The sequence below is a fragment of the Physella acuta genome, unplaced genomic scaffold (assembly GCF_028476545.2).
Source record: "Physella acuta isolate Inbredline_101_S28 unplaced genomic scaffold, ASM2847654v3 ptg000197l, whole genome shotgun sequence".
Taxonomy (NCBI): domain Eukaryota; kingdom Metazoa; phylum Mollusca; class Gastropoda; family Physidae; genus Physella; species Physella acuta.
The window spans coordinates 616,255-643,237 of record NW_026731716.1 but is presented as its reverse complement, the minus strand read 5'-3'; the positions used below and the strand labels follow the sequence as shown (position 1 = coordinate 643,237).

Below are 26,983 nucleotides of genomic sequence, written 5' to 3'. Positions count from 1 at the left end.
GGTAAAACCTGTTTTTTAAATTAATTGCCTATATTATTTTTACATATGTGGAAATAAGCATAAGAAAATTACGTTTATGTATTTTCAAACTATTTATAAGATTGTTTGACAAATGTGAATATTTAAAACTAAGGGAGAGCAACAGCGGATTAGGAACCCATTCGTTTTAAAATTAGTTAACTCCCTTTGCCTGTGTAAAATAACGGTCTAAAACAGTCATAATTTTTTAGAATAAAGTAAAGAATATCAAAGCTGACCTTAGGGAGCCATAAATTATATTTGTTGACTCAGACAGAGATAAATAAGAAACATGAAAAACTACATACTACATCCCCTTGGTGGTATGATTAAAGTGATATTGTTATCGCCCTTGCTGGTGCCAAAGACCATATCAGCAGAATGTTCACGTCGAAATTCATGTCCTGAGAGTACATTTGTATAGATCAAGCTCTAATCGTGTGGGGAGGTTCTGTAATAATTCTAAATTTGTAGCAGAATAGTTACATTTAGAAACAACATAAATTTTGGGAAAAACTTAAGAGAGGCAAAAAGAATTTGCGATAAGCTGGAGCTTGATTTGTAAAAGAAAAATAATAAATAGAAACTTGTAAATGTCTAAATTTGTTTATACATAGAAACTTGTAAATGTCTAAATTTGTTTATAAATAGAAACTTGTAAATGTCTAAATTTGTGTATAAATAGAAACTTGTAAATGTCTAAATTTGTGTATAAATAGAAACTTGTAAATGTCTAAATTTGTTTATAAATAGAAACTTGTCAAACGTAAGAGCGTGATTTAAAATTGTGTTTAGACCGCGGCACTTGCTGTGTAGAGATGGGTCTATGATGGTGTGTTCACTATGGTCGGTGTTGTGACATTAGGTCTGCTGTTGGTCTCTAGGACCAGTGATTTTTTTCTGGCATCTCTACCAGAAAAAGGAGGACGTGCCCCCCGCTTCACCCTCCGGACTAAAATAGATAATTTATATAGAAAATATAAACACTTACCATTGTCTCCACCCCTGCCTTCCCGGAATTTTAAGAGCGCTCCTACCCCGGAATAGTTTAGACCTCCCCCTCGCCCACATGACAAAATAATCTTTTAAAGAAACCCTATCTACTTCTCATTTATATTTTTTCTATCACTTTCATATGTTAGATACTGCACATGTTTTCCAACAAGCTATGTCCTTTGTTCAGTATTCAGATACAACAGTTTCAACTGCTGGTATAGGGCTGGAGGTAACCACCACATTATGTCAGGCTAGAATACAGTTTCGATACCTTGTCCTCATTTATTTGACAAGAATACACTTTCACTACATGAGATCATTGTGATTATTTATTTGGTTATAATACACTTTCAATTCCTTGTAATCATTTATTTGGCTAGAATACACTTTCACTACCTTGTGATAATTTATTTAGCTAGAATACACTTTCACTACCCTGTGATCATTTAGTTTTCATATCAAAACAACAAATCAAGATAATCGTGTTCTTCTTATCTGTAAGTTCGAATGTCGATCTGTGAAGGGTTTATTTAGCAATCACGTGACGTAGGTCGATATTTGATGAATGATATCTTTGATGACCCGTCAAATCCAACACGGTTTCCGCCAGCCGAGACTACTATTCCGCACCTGATGTTTACATTCCGATACAACACAAACAAATACTAGAGATAATATACAGAGCAATAAATGTATGCGGTACTCGAAAGATATCTCGGGGACTTTTTCTGTCAACACCGGACAACTAAGTTGAATATTATGAGTTGTTTGCCTCTATCAACAAGTCAATCGTCAATTTGCTGTTGGTGCGTAAAGGGAGACTACGCATGGTTTGTTTACATTACGAAAGATCGATTACCTTTCAGCTTGTTATAATTCAATGGCGACAATCAAATGGGCTGGTTTTTCCAAATGTCATATTTCACTTGATAAATCTGGTCTGAAAGTCTACGTCATTCAGTCTTAAAATGTGTTCGTTTTAAACCACTTTTTTATGTTTAATAAAACTACTTCCGTTTCCAATCAGTGGTTCTTAATCTTTTATGAAGCACCGAACCCAACAGTTTAGTATGCGAATTTACCGAACCCTTCTTAATAGTTTTATCGTCCGCACAAAATCTGGTTGTGAATCATATGAGTTTGTTGTGTGCCTTTTACTTGACCTCTGCCGAACCCCTAAGACTGACTCACCGAACCCTTGGGGCTCGATCGAACTCAGATTAAGTACCACTGCTTTAGATGTTTTACATATTTTATTCCCAAAATATAAAAAGAAATATAAATAAAACCTGAGTGAGCTCCCCTTAGTTTCCTCGAATAAGAATAGAACCACTTCCGGTCAATGGTAATCGCTCAAAAGTTGAATCGTATCTAATAATTAGAATTGCAATTACGTTCACTTTACTAAAACAGTTATAGTTTGCACACATAGACAGACAGACACACATACACGCATACAAGATTGTGGGAGGGAAGGGAATAGAACTTAGTGGCGTTAGAATTTGTGGGGCTTAATTGTATGACTTAAACTATACCTGTAGGGACGATACAACATGACGTCACTTGTAGATGACAACCCCCCCCCCCCTCATCCTCATTCCTAATTTAAATAACGAACATTTTGGACAAATTCTTCAGATATTGAACTGTTTCACAAATGTAATGCACAAAACGACAACTTTCTTCGAATGTGTTTTATTTTACATGGCAGAGAATGTGTTTAAAATATGAAACAAATATTTGTGTCGAATATATAAACATTTACAGCTTGGGGAAATATTTTATGATTGAAAGTGAAATATCAATATCAGAAACATACTCATGGTAAAAACATGTATTAGTACTACCTAATATTGACAAGGGACAATATTTATCAACACAAATAACACTTTTAATGCATATCAAAAAGATAAATGTACATTACAAAAATATTTTTATCTACACCAACGGTTATATTAACACACGTTGTAACACGGGTATTTACTAGTTGATATTTGTTGAACTGCTTTTACTGTGTAAATGTATACGGTAAGATTTTAATCTTCGCTGTATTGATTATTGGAAATCAATCATGCAACAGTTGTAAACTCGATACGGTACATTGCTGAAGCAACAGGCTAAAATAGCCGTTGTGAAATATTTGGGAATAATTGATTTAAAACTTACCACACTATTTTATAATAACTTTCTCACACTTTTAGCAAAGCCCTGCTGTTGAATGATTATGGAGCTTTTAATTGACTTCCTACTTCTAGAAGTTTGACTCCAGACTGTTTAAGAGGGGGGGGGGTACCCTTAGGAGTGACGTCACACTTTTGCGAAAGCTTAACGTGATTTTAGGGAGAGTGGTCGGATATTTTAAGACGATTGATGATGGGGCTAGAGGAAGGGGAGGGGGGGATTAAGTCGTTTTAGAAGTGTGACGTCATATATATATATATACGACATTTAATGAGTTGTTATAGATTGCTCCAATGTTATATGATTTAGAGCCGTCTTTACGTAAGTCTCTAATCAAAGTGGATTGGCCTTGGGTTTTAATGGAAATGAGCGGATTGAAAATATAACACAGCATGCATTTTTATATTTCTTATATATCCAATCATTTCTTAATATCGCTAAACTGAAAGCGGCTTTAATAATGAGTAACGGAATTTGACGTATTGTTTAAATTATTTGGCCATTAGCAAAACAACAACTCAATAGTTCGAAGCACTACGTGACTGCGACTTAGTGAAACATGTAACTATAAAAGGCAGTATGGGTGAATATCGACCAGAATGGTGTTTGTAGTTAATCAACAGCCCTTACTTAACACAATGACGGCTATTTTCTTTCTCTAGGTTGGCCGTAAGTTTATAAAGTAGCTGTTGGCCGAAAACTACAAAACAGCCGTCAGTCCCAAGTTACAAAACAGCCATCAGTCCCAAGTTACAAAACAGCCATCAGTCCCAAGTTACAAAACAGCCGTCAGTCCCAAGTTACAAAACAGCCATCAGTCCCAAGTTACAAAACAGCCATCAGTCCCAAGTTACAAAACAGCCCCAAGTTACAAAACAGTGGTTAACCCTTTAAAGACCAAGGCAGTATCTCTCCTCTGCAGGCTGTTTTTGACCGTCTGCCGCTGGTTGAACCTCTCGATGTCCGTGATGAACTCGTTGACCTTGCCCTGCAGACAGCTGGACTCGACCCGGAGCTTCTCCAGCCTTGACCTCCGCCTCCGCTCCCCCAGCACCTCCATGGTGCGCCTCCTGTTGTCGAAGGTGAGCAGCGTGTCGTCCTCCTGCGGCGAGACGCGGCTTAAAAGTTCAAGTTCACGGCGCGACCTTGACCTGTACACCGCTGTTTGAGCGCGTGGTGGGAGAAGGTCGTCCGGTTTCGAGTTCATGAAATGACCGGAAGTTGCCGGCCTGACGCCGATTTGTGACGAAGCTGTTGGTTTAAGATACCCCTTAGAGCTCTTCACCCGTTCGGGCGTAGGTTCCGGCAATGCCGGCTTTGTTTCGTCGTCTGCTTCTGCCACAACAGAGGGCGCCGTCTCCACCTCTATCACCGGAGGGTGGAAAAACTTTTTCACCGGAAGTGACTCAAACCCGACCTCTGACCTCGCCCTTCGGACGTTGAACAAATTTTTGGAGCTGAATTTTTCTCGCTCGAGGTCCAGCTTGGTCTGGGAGCGGCTCGTTTTGGCCAGCTCCGCGAAGTCGATGCCGTAGCGCGTGGCGCGGGTGTTGGTCAACATGTCCACCGACTCCCCGGGGTTCCGGTTCCTGACCGCCTCCTGCAGCTTGGTGATGACCTCCACCTGTTTCCGGATCTCCTCCAACTGCTCCCCCGCCTCCGCCATGATGCGGCGCTCGTCCTGGGGAGGGGGGGGGGGGGTAAGGAAAAAAAACGTTAGCTACACTGTAGTAGAAGCCTGAAGCTAAGCATTTCACGTTAAATTACTAGATACGATATAATCTAAGGCCGACATGGCTTCAGGCCGATGTGAGCTGAGGCCGAAATAACTTAAGGTTACTGTGATCTAAGACCAATGTGACCCAAGATGGAAAAGACCTAGGCCGGTATGACCTTAAGTCGATATTTACACAAGGTCAGCATGACCAAAAGCAACTAGCTAAAAGTGACTTTACGGCGAAAAATTGACTGTAAAAAGAATTTCGGTCTGTTCCGTCATGTTAACATCTGAACTCCTACAAACTAGTGTGGCAGCCCAGCTACACAATTGTGATGTTGCCATTTTAATGTTACCGATATCTTCTAGCACCTCCCTCTCTAAATACTGATGTTCCCCTTTAGATGTCCCCCCCCCCTATAAAGTGCTGTTACCCTCTTGATGTTCCCGATATGTTCCAACCCCCCACCCCCCTATAAAGTGCTGTTACCCTCTTGATGTTCCCGATATGTTCCACCCCAACCCCCCCCCCCTAAATAATGCTGTTACCCTCTTGATGTTCCCGATATGTTCCACCCCCCTCTCCCCTAAATAATGCTGTTACCCTCTTGATGTTCCCGATATGTTCCACCCCTTCCCCTCTATAAAGTGCTGTTACCCTCCTGATGTTCCCGATATGTTCCACCCCCCCTATAAAGTGTTGTTACCCTCTTGATGTTCCCGATGTTCCACCCCCCCTATAAAATGTTGTTACCCTCTTGATGTTCCCGATATGCTCCATCAGACCCTCCTCCAGCACCACGTTCTCCTTGTAGATGTTGCTGTGGTCCATCTTCAGCAATGACTTCTGTGAGTGCTCGGGCGCCATCTTGCCTCGAGACCTGTAGGAAAGGAAAGTTTTTGTAGCTGATGCGCATGGTACTGGAGAGGGTGGGTGTTAGGGGTGGGCTTGGTGTAAGGGGTGGGCTTGGTGTAAGGGGTGGGCTTGGTGTAAGGGGTGGGCTTGGTGTAAGGGGTGGGCTTGGTGTAAGGGGTGGGCTTGGTGTAAGGGGTGGGCTTGGTGTAAGGGGTGAGCTTGGTGTAAGGTGCGGGCTTGATGTCATTGTGTAAATATTATGAGGAGTTAGGACGGGTAGGAACGGAAAGTTTTAGTAGCTAATGAGTATACGATAGGGGTCGGCAGATGTAAGGGGGGGGGGTGGCTTGGTGTAAGTGGTGGGCTTGGTGTAAGGGGTGGGCTTGGTGTAAGGGCTGGACTTAGTGTAAGGGCTGGGCTTGGTGTAAGGGGTGGGCTTGGTGTAAGGGGTGGGCTTGGTGTCATTGTGTAATTATATGAAGAGTTAGGACGGATTGCTAGGCACTAAGAAAAGCTGGGCTTACTATAAATTTGGTAAAATGGGAGAGAGCCAAAGTACGTATATTATCGAATTCTAATCTCATCGCCTTCAACCTCAAAAAAAAATATTGATTTTTTTTTTAAAGGCATTGATTTTGGACATTTTATTTGATGATTAAATTAAAATCTAGCTTGATTATACACCAGTCTCCTTTCAATGTAACATTTTATAATTGGATCGATCGTATGCGTTAATCAATGATCGATAATGCATATTAACTTGACATATTAAAAGCCAGCCTAAAAAAACTCCAAGATGGATCACTCATCAATCACTAGTTTTTAAATATAAAAGGGGGGTAATGTCGTGCAACGTTAATTAACTCCCCGCAGCACAAAAATGTTATAGTTACTATTGAAACTGTTTCTATAGCCCAGAATTAACATTGAAGTGTTGAATTTTAAATCACATCGCTGGCTAACTTATGTTTCTTTATTAACTTTCACGTCAATTTATGTGATTTAGAATTGGCTTCGTATTCTCATAATTGTGTTATTAATTTAAAAGTATTAATATTTGAACATGATTTCGCTGTTAATTATTTCATAGACTGCACGTCACTATATTCTCATTACCCTATCTTTAATTAAACTAAGTGTTTTTCGTTTCTTTCTGGTCACTCAAATACACCCGCCATTTATTTTTGTAGAGTTAATATAGAGGGTATAGATTTACACCAATAAAATATTTCCCTGTGATAGTGGACATTGATTTATGTATTGCGTCATTTTGATACGGTTAATTGCGTCACTATAATTCGGTTAATCGCGTCATATTAGCAATGTGACGAGTTACTAAAACATTTGACAGCTAAACTCTATCTTAGTCGTTAGACGGTTAATGGCAACTATTTCGCGACCTTAAGTGTCTAAAATTTAAACGACAATTTTAATCTGAGCGTAATGTAACGGGGTAAGTGTCAATCGAGTTCGCTGTTGCAGCACAAGAGGTACTGGATGAAAAAAGTGCATTAAGTTGGGTTAAGTGGTTCGATTACTCGGCCAATCAATCACGTGACTGATGCAAGCTTCCCGTGGTGCCACTGGTGTACGTCTGCCGGTACGTTCTCACGTCTGCTATTTGGTTCACTCAATTAATTTTAAATTTTCTAATCTGAAAGTTCGATCCATGATTTTATTTGCTTAAAGTATTCGAATGCGAATCTTATGTAAACAAGTGTATAAACTATATTGATTTACCTATATTAAGATTTTTTTTTCTGTATCTGAAATGATATTCAGAAATTTCATGTTGTTATTTTGTCCTTCTCCCACCCCCCTCATTAAATCTATTGTGATCTTGGTGTAAGGTTTCATGGCGAAATTTGAGCCGTGTTAGCAAAGTGAATGCAGTTTGTGCAGTTCAAAACTTTAGCTAGGTGAATGCAGTTTATGTATTTAAAAACTTTAGCTAGGTGAATGAATGCAGTTTGTGCAGTTCAAAACTTTAGCTAGGTGAATTAGTGTGTTGGTTGTAGTCAAGCAGTTGACTACATTGTAAAAACATTCCTCAACTAAAGGGAGGTAACCCAACATACACAGACGCGTTGTTGCCATTAAGTCTTCTTTGGCGAACAAGCCATTTCACAATGTACGCACGTAGAGCTAGTAAATGATATCCTAGAGAGAGAGAGAGCTATAATGTGCTTGGGTCACGCGAGTAAACTTGCGGTACATAGAAAAGCCACAAGTTTGGTCAAATTAAGTCACGTCATTGTTTGTTGACCTGTTTGTTTGTTGATATGTATGGCATACGGGGTTTTAGTTTTAAACCTTAGATTTATTTTGACAGTAAATTAGATTAGCGTCATCTTTATAACAACAGGTCAAGTTTTAATCGAAGGTATGTCCACTATGCATGAAGGCGGGGGCAAGTAGGGTATTAGACTTGTGGTAACAGGACATGTATGTGGGGAGGTTTGTGATAAATTAGCTGTGTGTCTCTCCCCACACGTGCTACTTACAAGTAGGTACAGCTGGATATAATAAATTAAAAAAACTTAATAGGAAACTAGCAATTGTAAATTTCGAATTACCTTTTCATATGTACGGAAGTTAGACAATCCAATGAGACAAATGTTCGACAACTCAGTTCTCAACTTAATTATCTATCCATAGAGATTCACATTCGTCAATTCTTTAAGATTCCAGTTTTGTTTAACACCACGAAGACTAGCTTAGTCTTATAAAGAAGTCGCCCTATAGTGCACATAAAAACCCTGTGAATCGCTACATTCTAGTCTACACAACAATAACCTAAACCCACAGATCACGTGAACCTGTATTTAACCTAATCCTACAACCACAGGCTTGACTCACTCATGTAATACCTGACCTAGGTACCTGACACTCCTGTAATACCTGACCGAGGTACCTGAAGAAAGCTCTAAACCTAAACCACTGACTCTAATATTTTAATAAGCACGTAAGCCAGCACACAATCCACTGGCTATGATGTAGCATGTTACTGTTGTTAAAGCATTGTAAGCCAGCACACAATCCACTGTCTATGATGTAGCCTATGTTACTGTTGTTAAAGCATTGTTTGCTTTCGTCTGCGCCGCAGGGGTAAAAATATCTGGAGGCCGCCATCACGTGACTTATTAGCACTGCCTGCACTTATCTACCTAAATCCGGTAACGACCATTAGGAATCCCCATTACAATCTTAACCCACACACAAAAACTCGGTAAATAATGCAGGTAAACAAGAGGATTGTTGACACAGCGATCGCTCCACCCCCTCCCTGTTGACATAGCGGTTGCTCCACCCCCACCCCAACTGACAAAACGCCCCTCCCCCCTCTACGGTGGTGGCGCCATTGTTCCATATGTTAATCTATGTCACTACCAAGTGATTTGTATGTATTTAGCGAGAAGCCTGTAGGGTCAAAACCTTACTTGATCGACTTTTTAAAAAGTCAAACCCGGGTCAGTTCGGTCACTTGCTACTTGAGAATGACGTTTGTCTCGAAATTGGTTTCACGCAGAATAGTTTAGAGTGAATAAATGTTTTAGGTTATGCTGGAGGGGTGGGGGGGGGGGGGGGGGGTGTGTGAGAGGGTCGTTGCTTGATTGTTGTGTGTTGTGATCAGAATGTGTGACAGTCTAACTTTTCTACCGCCAACCTTCTCTGAGGCTGTGTAGATTTATGTGTGCTGTAGATTTACGATCCCACGCATTCAATCATAAGGAAAACTAAATTTGATACTCCGCTCCGACAAAAGCGATTCTTCCAGACTCGGCTGATATGAGAGGAGGGCTAAGATATTGTTCTGCTAATCTACTCTATTGAAATAGTGTATGTAACACAAATGTACAACAAAAACTCCTACCATATTGTCTGGCGGACTGGTAGTGAGGTGACTAGGAACTATATTCTGTACCCATCCTCACGGGACTACATAAATCTCCAGACGTCACCAGCCGTGTGTCACTTTTGACGTCACCAGCCGTGTGTCACGTCTGACGTCAATAGCCGAGTGTCACGTCTGACGTCACAACAGCCAAGTGTCACTTCTGACGTCACCAGCCGTGTCAGGACTGACGTCATTAGCCGTGTGTCACGTCTGACGTCATTAGCCGTGTGTCACGTCTGACGCCACAACAGCCAGGTGTCACGTCTGACGTCAATATACAAGTAGCAACGCTTCATACTCGCATGCCTGTATATAGATAACCAACCCAGTACCTGTATGTCGGAAAACTGTTTATGGATAAATTAAGAGTCAACCGTAAAGATCAGGTTAAAAGAGCTCTACTCAAACAAGTGCAACGAAGAGGGGGTTAAAACTGCCTCGACTGACCGGCGCCTTATATGAGCTATATTACGACAAAAAAAACTGTTGCCGAACGACACCCCACCCCCTCTTGACATGTTGTGATGGTAACAAAAAAATATTATTCCCGTCTGAAAAACCCTTAGAGTCATTAGATTTGTCCAGATGCCGTATTTTCTTATATAAACAACTAGGCATACTGCCTAGCTTCGCTTAGGTTTTCAAAAACATTTGAGAATTAGAATGCTCAGGCATATTTTGCAACGTTGAGTTAATGTAACTTCCCCCCCCCCCCCACAAGGCGATTCCTTTAAACTGCGTTAGTATTGTATCTATAGACGGTTAAAAATACAGCTTGTTTGCAATTTTTTGCCTTGGTGTCACCCCCCCCCCCCCTAAATAGTGTCACCCGGTGCCCCCCCCCCCTTTGCTACGCCTATGGTGCAGCCGTAAAGAGCTCTACATAAACAAGTGCAGCCGTAAACATCAAGTTAAAAGAGTTCTACAAGTGCAGCCGTAAATTTAAATATGTAGCTGTCGAGAGTTGTGTGTGGATTACAGACCGCCCAACTAGTAAATCTATCACGTCCATCTACCACACAGTCTACAGCTAATGTATTTGCGACTTAGTCTCCGGATAATGTTACTTTCACTTTCATCTCCAATCTATGGCCTAGACCACAGTTAATTTATCTGGCAAGTTCACCACAGGATTAGCAGCGGACGTAAAACAAGATAAGACAATTTGTTGGACTAAGGGAGATAACCGTGTCTCATCAATTTGTGTTAATGTATTGTAAAGGAGATCTATTTGTCCTTAGCTAGATCTATCTCCGATCCGGTAAACTCACAATGTCTGCATGGATATTCGGGACTAATTAAAAGTATTCATTAGCATTTAATTTCCTAAGAATGTCTTGATTAAGCTATTGATCATACAAACTGTATTTGTTTTTCATTTTATTTGTATTTTGATTGCAAAATAAAATAATAAAATATAATTTAGCTTTTAAATATTGATTCAAATTTATAGTTTTCGCTACCAAAATAAATATCAACTTCTCAACCACCGGATGTATTATCTGGTTCATTAAATATTTTTATCACGGTTACCCAGAAATGTGTTGTGTAGCTAAAATACGAGATCAACAAGAGGTGAGAACCTCTTAAACACACACAGGAAATGAAGTAAATCACCTTTAACCACACGGGTTAAACTAGCCTTTAACCACATGGGTTGAACTCGCCTTAAACCTCACGGGTTAAACTAGCCAAAGTTTAACCACACGGGTTAAACTAGCCTTTAACCACACGGGTTGAACTCGCCTTAAACTTCACGGGTTAAACTAGCCAAAGTTTAACCACACGGGTTAAACTCGCCTTTAACCACACGGGTTAAACTAGCCTTTCACCACACAGGTTAAACTAGCTTTTAAACACACGGGTTAAACTAGCCAAAGTTTAACCACACGGGTTAAACTAGCCTTTTATCACACTGGTTAAACTAGCCTTTTAACCACCCAGGTTAAACTAGCCTTTAAACACACGGGTTAAACTAGCCAATGTTTAACCACACGGGTTAAACTAGCCTTTTACCACACTGGTTAAACTAGCCTTTTAACCACCCAGGTTAAACTAGCCTTTAAACACACGGGTTAAACTAGCCAAAGTTTAACCACACCGGATAAACTAGCCTTCAACCACACAGGTCAAACTAGCCTTTAACCACACGGGTTAATCTAGCCTTTAACCACACGGGTTAATCTAGCCTTTAACCACACGTGTTAAACTAGCCTTCAACCACACAGGTCAAACTAGCCTTTAACCACACGGGTTAATCTAGCCTTTAACCACACGGGTTAATCTAGCCTTTAACCACACGGGTTAATCTAGCCTTTAACCACACGGGTTAATCTAGCCTTTAACCACACGGGTTAAACTAGCCTTTAACCACAGAGAGTAAGTGGAGTCACAATCTCAGAGGACCACGCCTAGAATCAAACATATTTACATAACAGCAGCTAACCACGCCTATTTACATAACAGAAGTTTTAGAGCTGACAACATGGATCAGCCACGCCCACCCTAAAGTACTGTGTAGTAGGAGATAAACAAGAGTTGTGTGACTAGAACAGGCGTGTGGTCACAAAACATTAACAGTCCCGGGTGGTCACAAAACGGTCACAGTCCCGGTCAGAAACCGGTCACAGCCCCGGTCAGAAAATATTAACAGCCTCGGGTGGTCACAAAACATTGACAGTCCCGGGTGGTCACAAAATGGTCACAGCCCCGGTCAGAAAACGTGACAGTCCCGTTCAGAAAACGGTCAGAGTCCCGGGTGGTCAGAAAACGTGACGGTCCCGGGTGGTCAGAAAACTTGACGGTCCCGGGTGGTCAGAAAACTTGACGGTCCCGGGTGGTCAGAAAATGTTAAAGATAAAGACAGTGAGGTCAAACCAAGAGAAGGGTGGTGAAATCAAAGCGCGTAGTTGAGATAAATTAATTAAGAGTATTGATTATTTTATGTTTTCTTAATTAAGAATGATGCGCAATGATGCAAAGTGTAATTATATCGAGTAAAATTAGTCCTTGCACATAAACTCACCGAGATAATGCTTTACTTTTGTTACTTAGATAATAGCTTACTTTTGCTACTTATAAAATAACTTACTTTTGTTATTGACCAAAATTAGTCCATGCGCATCAATAAAATCACTTAGACAATGACTTAATATTGTTATTGAGTAAAATTATTCCATGCACACAAAGAAGTTCACTTAGAATAATAGCTTACTTTTGTTACTTAGATAATGACTTACTATTGTTACTTAGATAATGACTTACTATTCCATACAAATCAAGAAACGCATTAAAATAATTACTTACTTTTGTTACTTAGATAATGACTTACTTTGGTTATGGAGCGTCACTATTCTATAAAAATCAAGTAACTCATTAAAATAATGACTTGCTTTGTTAGGGAGCGACATTAGTCTATACAAATTAAGAAACTCATTAAAATAATGACTTACTTCTGTCCAGTCGTAATGGCGTTGAGGTTGACAATTTTATTGTTAGATGCATTATCTAGGGGGATACCGTAGCCCTCCTCCATGGTGCTCGATCTGTGACATAAATTATACATAATTATATATATATATATATATATATATATATATATATATATATATATATATATATATATATATATATATATATGTAGATTAACATTTTTTTTATGTTGGGCGTGGTCCAATCGAAATTTCGTTCAGCGTTATATGTTGTATTTTATTTGTTGTATTGACGAGAAAGACGAACCGTTATACTAGGCAGATGGTTGTGGTGTTTTTCTAGTGACCCCAGCAGATGGGTCAGCTACTGAGTTGTAGCACATAACCCTAAGCTTACTGAGTTGAATAACTATATATTTTTATGTTATATGGGAAAATTAAAAAATAGAAACGTGCTTTTCGTCTTCGTCCGTCATAGGTTAAAATGTACGAACAAAACTTCACCTACTTCCACCCAGCTGATTTTTTCCAAACTTAACACGCAGGTTAACGATGCACCGTGATATGAATTTTTAGATAATAAGATTTTTTTTAATTAATGTTGTATTTTACTAATTAGTTGAATGTACTAATCTTTTCGCACTTTTCATTCAGTGTGTTTATTTGGTGCGCAAGCGTTTTTAGTTTAGCTATAGGTTTTATTAAAATTAGCTGCTCTATTGGGTATTGAATACCTGTACCAACATTTTAAAAGCAATCCACGCTTTCTTTTATAGTTAACATATATAAATCGCTTTGTTTCATCCTTTCGTCTTCTTGTGTATGGGGCCAGCAATTACAAAAGTTTTTTTTGTTATTTGAAATGTCAGTATTCTTGCCAATACAATGTTCCGTGACCAGTGGCGGAACTAGAAAAAAAGGGCCACCCCGCAATAAAAATTTTTGGGCCTCATATATATATATATATATATATATATATATATATATATATATATATATATATATATATATATATATATATATATATATATATAAATAAAACTAAATACGACAAGATCAACATGGAGTACTCAATACGGGTTTGTTCGAAATTTGACAAAATTAAAATTCTTAGTTTTTAATTTTTAATTAAAACATATTACAACAACACATCATTTATGTGAGTGCTATTAGTCTGTTTTGAAATTCTTTATTTTAATGTCTAATATGGTGCTGCCTGATATACAAGGCGGGTCAAAAGAATATGAAGCATGAAAGCTTTTTATGTGTAATGGTTTCTCGTCTTATGTTTATTCTTAAGTATTTTTGTATTTATAATATTAGTTTTTAATAAATTTCCTTTTATACTATGTCATTCTTCATTATTTTTTTAAAATAATAATTAAGAGAAGTAATTGCTTTTTAATTTGTTTAGTGCAAAAAAAAGTTTCTTAATTGAGAGCACACATATTTCACTATTTAAAAAAAAGGGAAATAAGTCTTGGAAGTTGTTTGAACGTTTGCCTATCTTTCATACTACAACTCATGTAGCTATATATGATTTTCCTTTATGAAACAGCGCGTGTTAGCTTCTGTAGAACATCACTACTGTAGTAGATCTGTTTGTTGTTGTTGTTTTTTTTTTTGTAAAAAAACATTTTTTTTTAACTATAAAAAAGTTGATTGTGGTCGGCTTTGGGCCCCTAAATGGCCTGGGCCCCCCCGCATTGCGGGGTCTGGCGGCACTGTAGTTCCGCCCCCGTCCGTGACTATGTTTACATCTGTTTGTTTTTTCACTCACTATTAACCTATACCACATATTCACCATCACCATTTAACGTGTACCACATATTCACCATCGCTCACCATTTAACCTGTACCACATATTCACCATTGCTCACCATTTTACCTGTACCACATATTCACCATTGCTCACCATTTAATCTACACCACCTATTCACCATCGCTCACCATTTAACCTGTACCACATATTCACCATCGCTCATCATTTTACCTGTACCACATATTCACCATTGCTCACCATTTAACCTGTACCACATATTCACCATTGCTCACCATTTAACCTGTACCACATATTCACCATCGCTCACCATTTAACCTGTACCACATATTCACCATTGCTCACCATTTAACCTGTACCACATATTCACCATCGCTCACCATTTAACCTGTACCACATATTCACCATCGCTCACCATTAATATGAACCACCTTGTCATAATGCTTTCTTATTCAGACATTGGTAAAAAACGATAACAAGAGTTGTCTTTGCAACGTGACGGTAAATGATTTTCAAATAAATAAAACAATAATCAGTTGATATTTTTTTTAATTTACCTGTGTAATATTCCAATTAATTAATACAATTATTTAAAAAGTTTGCGTCACTAAAATTCTAATTAATTAATAATATTTTTACTAAATTTACCTGTTTGTCAAAATGTAGTTTTGTGGGTTTAATCTCGGTTGATCCAAGTTTTTTATAAACTATAAAAACTATCAAAGCGAAGAACTCAGCTATGAGTTGCCTATGATGTCTAAAATATACATCTTTGTCTTGCGCAAATGAAAACTAATTATCACGGTGTCCTGGATTTATTCAGTCTTAAATCTCTAAAAAACTGTAAGCTTCTAATACAAAAGTTAATTTATTATGTATCAACATGCCTGCCAAACATCTTTTAAAAAACAAAATTATAGTTAATACTTAGGCTTTAAAATGTGTAACATATTGCCTTAACGAATGTGATGTATTATAAAGCTAAAATTGTTATAAATTTTGAAATGAAACATCTGGTTTTCTAAATATTCACATTATTTTTGTCCTCAAAGAATCCAACTACAAGTTGAATATTTGCACAAGAAAATTCCCACAGTGAATAGAAATTTTCGTGTAACAACAGCGAAAAATGAACATTGACTGCATAAACTACAGGTACTCCATTATGCAAGAACTGTGTGCTAGTCCCGAAGGAAGCACAACATTGACTGCCGTCTGCTTCAAGACGCTCTCCACCGACACAGCCCTGAATGTTTGTTCATTTGCGCGCCGATGTGCGCGCTAAATGACACCTTTATTGATACTTTTGACGCGCCTGCGTCAAGCAACTTTCTAATTCAGCTCCAGCGGCCAATAAATCTTTGATAGCGCTTGACGAATGTTGGTATAATTACAGACTGATATGCGTACTGGGTAGTCCAACAAAGCAACCGGCGGTTTCAATAGATCGTGATCAATGCGAATGTTTATCGGTAATGATTGATACTTTTTGATATTGCCGCTTCTCGATTTGAAATGTCGGGCCTCAAATTCCGAAGGGTTCACTCCCCTTCTGAGCAACACCACTTGTTTTTATTTTTTCTATTTTTAGTATTTTTAATCAAATGAAAGTTGTTGTAGTGGGTTTTACATTTTTAATTAAATTGGCGTTGTTTTTTGTTGTGGGGTACTTTTAAATTAATAGGCCTATTCGTGGTGTTCATAATTAAAAAAGAAATAACATCAGTACTTTTAGTTACTTATTTAATTATTTGAAAATTGCAAGCTCTGTCAAATTGGAAGGAAATTATTGAATTTAATTTGTTGTAGATGAGGATGTTATTCTAGGCCAGAAGTTGTGGTAATTGGACAGCATGCAGTTAAAACTCCCGAACAAAACCATCAAATAAAACTGTTAGATTCTAAGGCTGGGGCAGCATCAATATGGCCACCAATAAAAACTCCCGAACAAAACCATCAAACAAAACTGTTAGATTCTAAGGCTGGAGTGCATCAATATGGCCACCAACAAAAGCCTCTCGACAAAACGAACAGAAAAAATGATCTAGTCCGGGGGACTTCGACTAAAAAAACCGACTATTTGGCTCGAGTTCGAACCCCCGGGCTCTATAGCTCTGGACAGCAGCTTATTAGTTTGTTATACATTGACAAATCCAAAATCAAACAACTGCTGTCTTGTAGTTTGTTCTTGGCTAGACAACGGCTATGGAAGAAAATCCAAAAAGAAAAGCAGGCTGAAATCGGAGTCAATGGCCTCAATGGCGCATAAAAAGTGGACACGTAATATTTAATTGTGTTGGAGGGAATCCCTTTCAACATTAAGAAAGAAGAAGAAGGTCCCCTTCAACATGGCCCCGACAAGAAACTGTTCGCGTCAACTTTGCTTTTCCTCAAGTTTAAGTTCATGCCATGAATATAAATTTTGCTGCAAATGCACATTGAGCTCCAGACTTGTATTAATTTTCCACAAAATGTTATATCGCTTTCGCTGTTTCTTTTACCAATTAAAATCCTGCTAAAAGATTGAAGCCTTTCCAAAAATTAGACGCATGTTATACGTTAAGCTCCGGCATTGCATTAAGCTACACGCATATCTTAGACTCCTTCCGAATACTAAGTTCTTGTTAGCATTAAAATCTCACGATAGACTGAGCGCCATTACCATTTTGTTATCCCTGTTGAGATAGCTCTTTATTGTGTATTATACTTCAATTACCTTAAGCTCCCGATAAACATTCGACTCCCGCATATCTTAAGCTCCCAATGAACATTTAACTCACGCATACCTTAAGCTCCTGATGAACATTTAACTCACGCATACCCTAAGCTCCCAATGAACATTTAACTCCCGCATACCCTAAGCTCCCGATGAACATTTAACTCCCGCATACCCTAAGCTCCCGATGAACATTTAACTCCCGCATACCCTAAGCTCCCAATGAACATTTAACTCACGCATACCTTAAGCTCCTGATGAACATTTAACTCACGCATACCTTAAGCTCCTGATGAACATTTAACTCACGCATACCTTAAGCTCCTGATGAACATTTGACTCCCGCATACCTTAAGCTCCTGATGAACATTTGACTCCCGCATACCCTAAACTCAATGCAGCTACATTTTAAGTGAAGGTGTCGCTGAATAATTAGCTGGAAATGTATTTATTTTTCGTTTCAACTAGCTTACCAATACCATTTTAAAATCAGCCTTAAGATTAATTTACGTTTTGTTCGCTTTCCACGCGCAGAATCAGCGGAATCTGCAGAAATGCTGAAACGAACACAACCACCATATGTTTTAAATCATTTTAAAAGAGTATAGTCTCTCTTACCGCCCCTGTTAATAAAACCCGACAATATCTATTTACATGGCGGGGCGAGGTATTTCCGCTTCACTAACGACCGTTAAAGTAAATAACGGATTCGTTTCACTGAATAGAAAAGGAAAGTGTTTCTCATAAATTGTATTGAAGTATCTGTGCCGGTATAATATTACCGTACTTATTGATTTCTTGCTCTTGAGGCGATCGGATATTAATATAAGAATTCATCAGTAAATAGCCTGTTTATGATATAAATGGTTTTGTAGAATGTTATGATTAGTTTCTCCACTATTCAAGTTTTCTTTCCGTCATTTTATGACTTTATACTGTTGACAGGAGTTGAAGTACATTTTGACGAGATATTTTTAACTATTTTATTAATTGACGTTACTTTATCTTTTGAATGTAGGAGCTTGACCATAAAGTTGTTGTTTGGGGTTTTAAAAGTTAAAAGTCCTGGTGTCTGGGCCGTCCACTGTTCTAGTTTTATAAGGGGGAGTAACCGAGTTACTCCTTAACCTAAAAAACTGACCTGAAGCTTTATATGTGATCTGAAAAACATCTGAAGAACTATTACAGTGACCTAAAAAAACAGTTGATTTGGGTTTTAGTGTTCATGATTTGATTTCTTAATAACATCATGGAGTGTTAATGTACCTGTGATCGCTAAATGACATTACAGTTTTCAAATAAATGATTACTGAATAAAACCATTGCATTTTCTGAAACAATTGTCTTCTGATCGATTACTTGTGGTTTCTATATGTTATCCTCCAATAAGGATGTCTTTTGTGGTATAAACTCAAGTAGGGCAAGGATGTCTTTATAAACTCAAGTAGAGCAAGGATGTCTTTATAAACTCAAGTAGAGCAAGGATGTCTTTATAAACTCAAGTAGAGCAAGGATGTCTTTATAAACTCAAGTAGGGCAAGGATGTCTTTATAAACTCAAGTAGAGCAAGGATGTCTTTATAAACTCAAGTAGGGCAAGGATGTCTTTATAAACTCAAGTAGGGCAAGGATGTCTTTATAAACTCAAGTAGAGCAAGGATGTTTTTATAAACTCAAGTAGGGCAAGGATGTCTTTATAAACTCAAGTAGAGCAAGGATGTCTTTATAAACTCAAGTAGAGCAAGGATGTCTTTATAAACTCAAGTAGAGCAAGGATGTCTTTATAAACTCAAGTAGAGCGAGGATGTCTTTATAAACTCAAGTAGAGCGAGGATGTCTTTATAAACTCAAGTAGAGCAAGGATGTCTTTATAAACTCAAGTAGAGCAAGGATGTCTTTATAAACTCAAGTAGAGCAAGGATGTCTTTATAAACTCAAGTAGAGCAAGGATGTCTTTATAAACTCAAGTAGGGCAAGGATGTTTTTATAAACTCAAGTAGGGCAAGGATGTCTTTATAAACTCAAGTAGAGCAAGGATGTCTTTATAAACTCAAGTAGAGCAAGGATGTCTTTATAAACTCAAGTAGAGCAAGGATGTCTTTATAAACTCAAGTAGAGCAAGGATGTCTTTATAAACTCAAGTAGAGCAAGGATGTCTTTATAAACTCAAGTAGAGCAAGGATGTCTTTATAAACTCAAGTAGAGCAAGGATGTCTTTATAAACTCAAGTAGAGCAAGGATGTCTTTATAAACTCAAGTAGAGCAAGGATGTCTTTATAAACTCAAGTAGAGCAAGGATGTCTTTATAAACTCAAGTAGAGCAAGGATGTCTTTATAAACTCAAGTAGAGCAAGGATGTCTTTATAAACTCAAGTAGAGCAAGGATGTCTTTATAAACTCAAGTAGAGCAAGGATGTCTTTATAAACTCAAGTAGAGCAAGGATGTCTTTATAAACTCAAGTAGGGCAAGGATGTCTTTATAAACTCAAGTAGAGCAAGGATGTCTTTATAAACTCAAGTAGGGCAAGGATGTCTTTATAAACTCAAGTAGGGCAAGGATGTCTTTATAAACTCAAGTAGAGCAAGGATGTTTTTATAAACTCAAGTAGGGCAAGGATGTCTTTATAAACTCAAGTAGAGCAAGGATGTCTTTATAAACTCAAGTAGAGCAAGGATGTCTTTATAAACTCAAGTAGAGCAAGGATGTCTTTATAAACTCAAGTAGAGCGAGGATGTCTTTATAAACTCAAGTAGAGCGAGGATGTCTTTATAAACTCAAGTAGAGCAAGGATGTCTTTATAAACTCAAGTAGAGCAAGGATGTCTTTATAAACTCAAGTAGAGCAAGGATGTTTTTATAAACTCAAGTAGAGCAAGGATGTCTTTATAAACTCAAGTAGAGCAAGGATGTTTTTATAAACTCAAGTAGAGCAAGGATGTCTTTATAAACTCAAGTAGAGCAAGGATGTCTTTATAAACTCAAGTAGAGCAAGGATGAAACAGTAGGCCACCTCATCAAGACAATTTTGCCTAGTGTACCTGACAATTTTAGTTTAGTAAACTGGTACTGAAACTTTGTATGTGATGGTTACATAAGCTAAAAGTGTTTACATGCACTAGTGTTCTCATTAGATCAAAACTACCAACTCAGAATCAACTGCTAAACAAATTAACAAAAGCACTTTAATGAGTAGAATACACGTGTATATATATATATATATATATATATATATATATATATATATATATATATATATATATATATATATATATATTCATGTAATAAATGGGGTCAGTATACTAATACTTCCTTACATTAAGTTTTCATCTAAAACATTATCATTAGACTAAACTAATAATCAGATTACAAAAGAATTCATCTTAAATTATTATCACTACTCTAATTATTATTAACTAGTATGCCTTCAATTATATTTATATACAGGTCACTTTTACAATCAGAAGATAATTTATTATTTTTTTTTAAATTAAAAATTACAGTACGACTGCAACAAAAAGTAATATTTAACCAAATACTATTCTATATATAAAATATAGGTATAATTTTTAAAAATTAGACACATGTCATAAATATGCAAGTTTTTTTTTCTAAGCAATTGTTAAGAGTGGCAGAAGATCTACAACTGAATTACAAAGAAGTGACATCAACTTTAAAAGTTTATTTAAATATTTTTAAAAAATCCTAATACAATTAGATTATATTTAAACGTTAAAGAAGAAAGAGCTATGGCACAGTAAAAGCTGATTCCATTTTAATGGTACACACAAATAAAGCTGATAATTTTAAAAAAAAGTGGCAAGAAAAAAAGTAGGTCAAAGACTTGACATTTCTTAGGGGCAGATAGGGGTTGGCGTGGTCGACACGTATACTTAATTGTGTAGGAAGCGTGGTCGAGTCGGCAAAGCTCATGGTTGTTAAATTTGAAAAAAAGTCACGAGTTCAAACCCTCTGGCAGATAAGGCTCAATCCCTTCCAACACTAAAAATTAAGAAGGAAGAAGAAGACAGGGGCAGATGCTGCAATGCTTATTGGTTCATGTAAGCTGGTATGGTCAGCACTGTGTCAAGTATAAACCTAAACTATATAGCTTACTTTATAGCACAGGTATTTTATAATTAGCATAATTTAAATTCAGGTTTTATAGGGTTGTCAGGTATCTCAGAGACAGGCGGTCTCCATGGCAACCCAGGGTGGCAGGCTGGAAACTGAACTTGAGAGTTGACCTGATGATTTGAAGGCCAGCATGTGGGCAGCGACCTTGACCCAGTCAGAACCCAACTCCAGAGTGCTGAAGACCAGAGGGTACCTCTTATCCGCGGTTAAACAAAACTCAATGGCATTCTTCACAGGATGGATGTAAGGTTCTCCCAAGTTGAGCACGATCTCCTTCAGTGGTAGAGGGTGCTCCAGGAGCTTGTCACACAGCTCTGGGCAGGAGAGCTTTAGCAGGGAGAACAGCACAAGGAGAGTGGCCAGGAGTTTCTTGGTCTCTGTCTCTGCAGTCTTACCTGGGGAATCCAGAGGTTGAAGTCAGTTTATCTTTCTTTTCAAAAAAGCAGGTTTTGTTAATATTATTTATTAAAAGATTAATTATTCCTTAATTTTGGTAAAGTTAATGAAGAAAGGATAATCCATTCAATAATGATGACAAGAAATTTCACAAGAGAATTACATTATATCAATACACATGAATTTCAATCATCTTTTTAAAATATATCCAACAAACTTAAGTAATCAGACCATCCCTGTCATTACAAATAAGCCATTAAACTAAACATCAGCAACTATTTGAACAGTAGAATTAGACAACCAAAACTATCTGGCCAGAAGAACTAAATAACCAAAACTATCTGGCCAGCAGAACTAAATAACCAAAACTATCTGGCCAGCAGAACTAAATAACCAAAACTATCTGGCCAGTAGAACTAAATAACCAAAACTATCTGGCCAGCAGAACTAAATAACCAAAACTATCTGGCCAGCAGAACTAAATAACCAAACTATCTGGCCAGCAGAACTAAATAACCAAATCTTACAGGACAATAAATAATTAAAAATCAGGCCAGCATAAATCCCATAAAACCCCATAATACCATCAAATATAGACAAACCTAAGGAGCTTAGACCACTTTTAATAAGTATGTCGATGCAAGTGTCACTATTGATTCCTATCAGCTTATCCAGATCATCTCCAAATTCCCAAAACCCTTCCTGTGAAAAAAAAAGGAAATTATTAAAGAAATTTGTACTTTTTAAAACATTTGCAAAATCAAATAATTCAGTTTAAAAAAAAAATCTTTTAAATTTAACAAAGGAAAAATCAGTGAATTTTTCAATTCATTCTTTCTGAAATAATAAAACATTGAACTTGAGACAATGTGTTAAGCAAAATGCTCATTAATATCCCAAAAAAGTTCTGTAAAGTGATGCTAAACTCAAATCACTACTCACCACATTCTGCAGATTAAACAAACTTGGTAGTGCATCATATGTTAAAACACTTTCTCTCTCCTTACTAGTTATTCTCTCCTTTTCTTCATATGAGTAGGGCATCATTTCATCATTACAACAAAGAATTTGTTGATCATATTCGCTATCCTCTAGCTCCATCAGCATGTCACTGCCAGCATCATAACATTCGTCTACAATAAATCCCTTTGGAACATTTTTCTTCTTTTTCATTGACACTTCTTTATGTGGCGTTGCGTCGTGCCATGGTTGGCTATCACATGTGCCTTTCAATATTTCTACAGCATGTGGATCAACATGGCCTGTACTAGCAGATAATGATGATGCACGCAATGTGAAACAACTGCGAATTGGTGCCTTGGCTGGTAGCTCACGGGTGTATGAATGCAACTCAGTCGAATAAAAACAAGAGAGTTCTTCTAGCCTTGCAGCTGACGATGACATGGAGGTCACAGGGATTTCATGAGATCTTGGGACAACTGGAGACATCTTGTAGGCAGCTAGTTTTTGTGGTATTTCAGGCCTTAAACCCCTTGGGGCTGCTAAACAGCTTCTGAAATTCGTTTGGGATAGTGCTTCAGGCTCTGTAGAACTTGATCCAAACAAGGTTTGCGTTGGTGCTGGTGTCCCTGCTAAACTTGTACCAAAAATAGATGAAGTTGGTGCTGGGAATTCAGCTGGAGCTGAACCAAATGAGGCTTTGATTGGTGCTGGTGTTCCTGCTAAAGTTGAACCAAACATAGCTGAAGTTGGTGCTGGTGTCCCTGCTAAAGTTGAACCAAACATAGCTGCAGATGGTGCTTGGAACCCTGTTGGAGCTGAACCAAATGAGGCTTGGGTTGGTGCTGGGGGCCCAGCTAAACTTGAACCAAAGCCTGAAATCAGTTGTGGTAGCCCCATGGATCTATCATGTAAACTAACAGTTGGCAAAGCAGAGTTAGTTATTGAGGAAACCTGAAGTTGGGAAGCTTGACGTGATGATCTTGTGCTTTTAAGGTCTGAAATAAGTTGGATATTTCTTGTAGGGGGAGGTTGGGAAAATGACTGAGGTGGGGGAGGAGGGGCAAATGACTGAGGTGGGGGTGGAGGAGGGGCAGATGTTTGAGGTGGGGGAGGATGAGGGGCAAATGTTTGAGGTGGGGACGGAGGAGGTTGGGAAAGCAGTTGAGGTGAGAAAGGAGGAGGTCTCATAGAAGAAAATATACTGGAGCTTTTGTTTGCTGAATATTTGTGATAAACTTGTTTTGCTTCAGCCAAAACTTGAGTGTCACTGCTCTGCTCTGCAAGGTATCCAAATAAGCTACTCATAGGCAGTGGTGGAACAGCTCCTAAACTATAAGGGGCACTATCAAGCTTTTCAGGAATAGGACGTATTGAGGCACTATTGAGCCTCTTAGTAGAAAACGTTTTACGTAAAACTGATTTCTCAAATTCAGGTTTGGGCTTAGCTAAATTTAGAAAAAAAATAATAGTATTTGTTAAATAATACGTTAAAAATTAAATATTTAAAACACTTGAATTATGGTACAAACTTTAAAATCTAAATATAAGATGACTTAGTGCTACATTTTAAAAAGTTTTATCAAAGCAGGAAAATAATTTGGATATAAGCTCTGTTAGCTGACTTGAGTATTGTGATTTAAATATTTTTTAAATCTGCTTTTAGTCAAAACATCTGGATACATTTATGATTCTGATTCTCTCCTCTCTTTTTGTTAACAGTTTAAGAATTTATGCAAAGCTAAGTTTCATTTTTCTATTCTAGCGTTTTAATCTTTTAAAATAAAAAAAAGTTTTCTTTCTCAATATGAAGAAGCATCCATTTGTTCAAGCAAAACATTGTTAATTAATCAATATACATTTTTTTTAAAATAATGTAAAGTATAAAAGATCACCTCTGCCACCCACTGCCTCATAACCAACGTAGCTGTCTTTCTGGCCCATCCCCACCATGACTCCCTGATACCTGGGTCTCCCAACAACTGAGGGGATCTCAACAGATGGGAACATCTCCCCAGCAAACCCAGCTTTCTGCATCAGTGACCCAACGTCTAGCACAACAGGGGCTGAGCAACACATCAATGGAAACATTGTTGTAGTAAACATGGTGGAAGTGGTCTTCAAGTCAGAGAGATTGTCAGTTATGGTCATTTCAAATATACCCACGTCATCAGCATCCACACTAGATAGCTATAGTGTAAAATAGCTTTACTACAGTACAAGAGACTCTTTATGTGCTATCTGTATTTAGCCCTTTGTGTGCTATTATCAGCTGTCTGTATGTGGTCCTATATGTACCATTACGTGTTATCTGTATATGGTCCTAGATGTGCCATTATGAGCTGTCGGCATATGGTCCTGTATGTGCTGTCTGTATGTGTTATGTGTATGTGATCCTGCATGTGCTATTATGTGATGCCTGTACATGGTCAGCTAATCAAACCAAAAGTATCAGCCATTACAACCAAACTCATTTTGTTTATTAAACATGCACATACACAAAAAATTCAGTTTGTTTAATGAAAAAGAGATAAAGTTAAAGAAAATCTTACCAGATATTTCTTCATATATTTCGTCTTCTTCATCTGAAAAAATAAAAAGTTAAAAACCTCTTACTTCAAAAAAATTATCATTTCAGCTATTAAAGAATTTTTAACGACATTAGGATCTACGATTTTTCAAGGATATCAGTATTGTAAGAAATCTAAGGGTTTGAAAGTTTTGATGATATGGTAACAGCTAGCAAAATGTTTAGCATTATAAAGGTAGCAGCTACCAAAAGGTTTGTTTTGTTTTTTAATATTTAATTCAAACATTTTTGTTCTTTAAAAAAGTCAAGAATGCTTGAACAAATAGAGAGAAAATCTGAATTTCTCACCAGCAGAACTAGAACCACTACTTGCTGAAACAAAAATATGATCAGGAAATAGTGGATCAACTATCTGCGAAAACAGGCTCCAAGGAAAATTGTTACATTTAACTGTTATAGTTAAATTGTCTTATTGTCAATATTGCATGTTGATGGGGGATGGGTACAGCACAAATGTTTGTAGACACAGTAAATGGATGATAATTAAAGTCATAGATCTAAGATTATGTGCAGTTTCTCACTGGTGCCACACATTTCTTGTGTTCTTTAAAAAAAATGATTGCAAACTTGCAATGTCAACTAAAAATATTAGAAATACAAAATCAATTTTTAAAGTGCCACATACTGTAGCTTTTAGAACTCTACAAAATAAAATCCATCAATGTGTACACATACAGTGGTATGTAGCAAAACACCGTTAAACATTTCAGTGGTGAGATTATAAAAACAACAACAGGCAAAGATTTATCTGTTGATCTGAACAAAAAAAAACAAACCTGCTTCTTCTTCTACATAAAATTCTGTTGATCGTTCTGAAAAAAAATAAATTTTCTAAAGTGTTTTCTTAACCAACAATCCATCTAGTGTTAAACACAGATGTGTTTCCTACCATTAAAAAATATATGTTTAAGTTTTTAACGGCATTAGGATCTATGATTTTTCAAGGATATCAGTACTGTAAGAAAGCTAAGGGTTTGTATTGTAAGAAATCTAAGGGTTTGAAAGTTTTGATGATATGGTAACAGCTAGCAAAATGTTTAGCATTATAAAGGTAGCAGCTACCAAAAGGTTTTTTGTTTTGTTTTTTAATATTTAATTCAAACATTTTTGTTCTTTAAAAAAATCAAGAATGCTTGAACAAATAGAGAGAAAATCTGAATTACTCACCAGCAGAACTAGAACCACTACTTGCTGAAATAAAAAATATGATCAGGAAATAGTGGATCAACTATCTGCAAAAACAGGCTTCAAGGAAAATTGTTACATTTAACTGTTTTAGTAAAATTGTCTTTTTTGTCAATATTGCTTATT

At 37.4% G+C, this 26,983-nt stretch overlaps 2 protein-coding genes across 6 annotated transcripts in view; both read right to left on the bottom strand.

Annotated features, from left to right (window-relative positions):
• Positions 1-2,712: 2,712 nt before the first annotated feature.
• Positions 2,713-16,116, bottom strand: LOC131937023 (uncharacterized). Of its 3 annotated transcripts, XM_059294199.1 has the most exons (5): positions 15,911-16,116; positions 15,526-15,728; positions 13,119-13,211; positions 5,667-5,793; positions 2,713-4,876 (listed from the first exon to the last, which is right to left on the bottom strand). In XM_059294199.1, exons 3-5 carry the CDS (start codon positions 13,199-13,201, stop codon positions 4,064-4,066), a joined length of 1,023 nt encoding a protein of 340 aa, XP_059150182.1. In that variant the 5' UTR covers positions 13,202-13,211; positions 15,526-15,728; positions 15,911-16,116; the 3' UTR covers positions 2,713-4,063. The 3 variants fall into 3 exon arrangements, with proteins under 3 accessions (XP_059150182.1, XP_059150184.1, XP_059150183.1); XM_059294201.1 differs by lacking the exons at positions 13,119-13,211; positions 15,526-15,728; positions 15,911-16,116 and adding exons at positions 8,345-8,507; positions 8,628-8,902; XM_059294200.1 differs by lacking the exons at positions 13,119-13,211; positions 15,526-15,728; positions 15,911-16,116 and adding an exon at positions 8,345-8,902.
• A 5,046-nt stretch (positions 16,117-21,162) lies between these two features.
• Positions 21,163-26,983, bottom strand: part of LOC131936952 (protein mono-ADP-ribosyltransferase PARP4) — a 32,140-nt gene continuing 26,319 nt past the window's right edge. For 2 of the 3 annotated variants that reach the window (XM_059294094.1, XM_059294095.1), the window contains exons 38-44: positions 26,840-26,863; positions 26,449-26,484; positions 25,635-25,667; positions 24,978-25,148; positions 23,065-24,530; positions 22,725-22,824; positions 21,163-22,121 (exon numbers count right to left, since the gene is read on the bottom strand). In XM_059294094.1, the coding sequence (XP_059150077.1) occupies positions 21,772-22,121; positions 22,725-22,824; positions 23,065-24,530; positions 24,978-25,148; positions 25,635-25,667; positions 26,449-26,484; positions 26,840-26,863 (2,180 nt within the window). In that variant the 3' untranslated portion in view covers positions 21,163-21,771. The remainder of the gene's footprint in view (positions 22,122-22,724; positions 22,825-23,064; positions 24,531-24,977; positions 25,149-25,634; positions 25,668-26,448; positions 26,485-26,839; positions 26,864-26,983) is intronic. The other variant, XM_059294096.1, reaches the window with a different exon arrangement.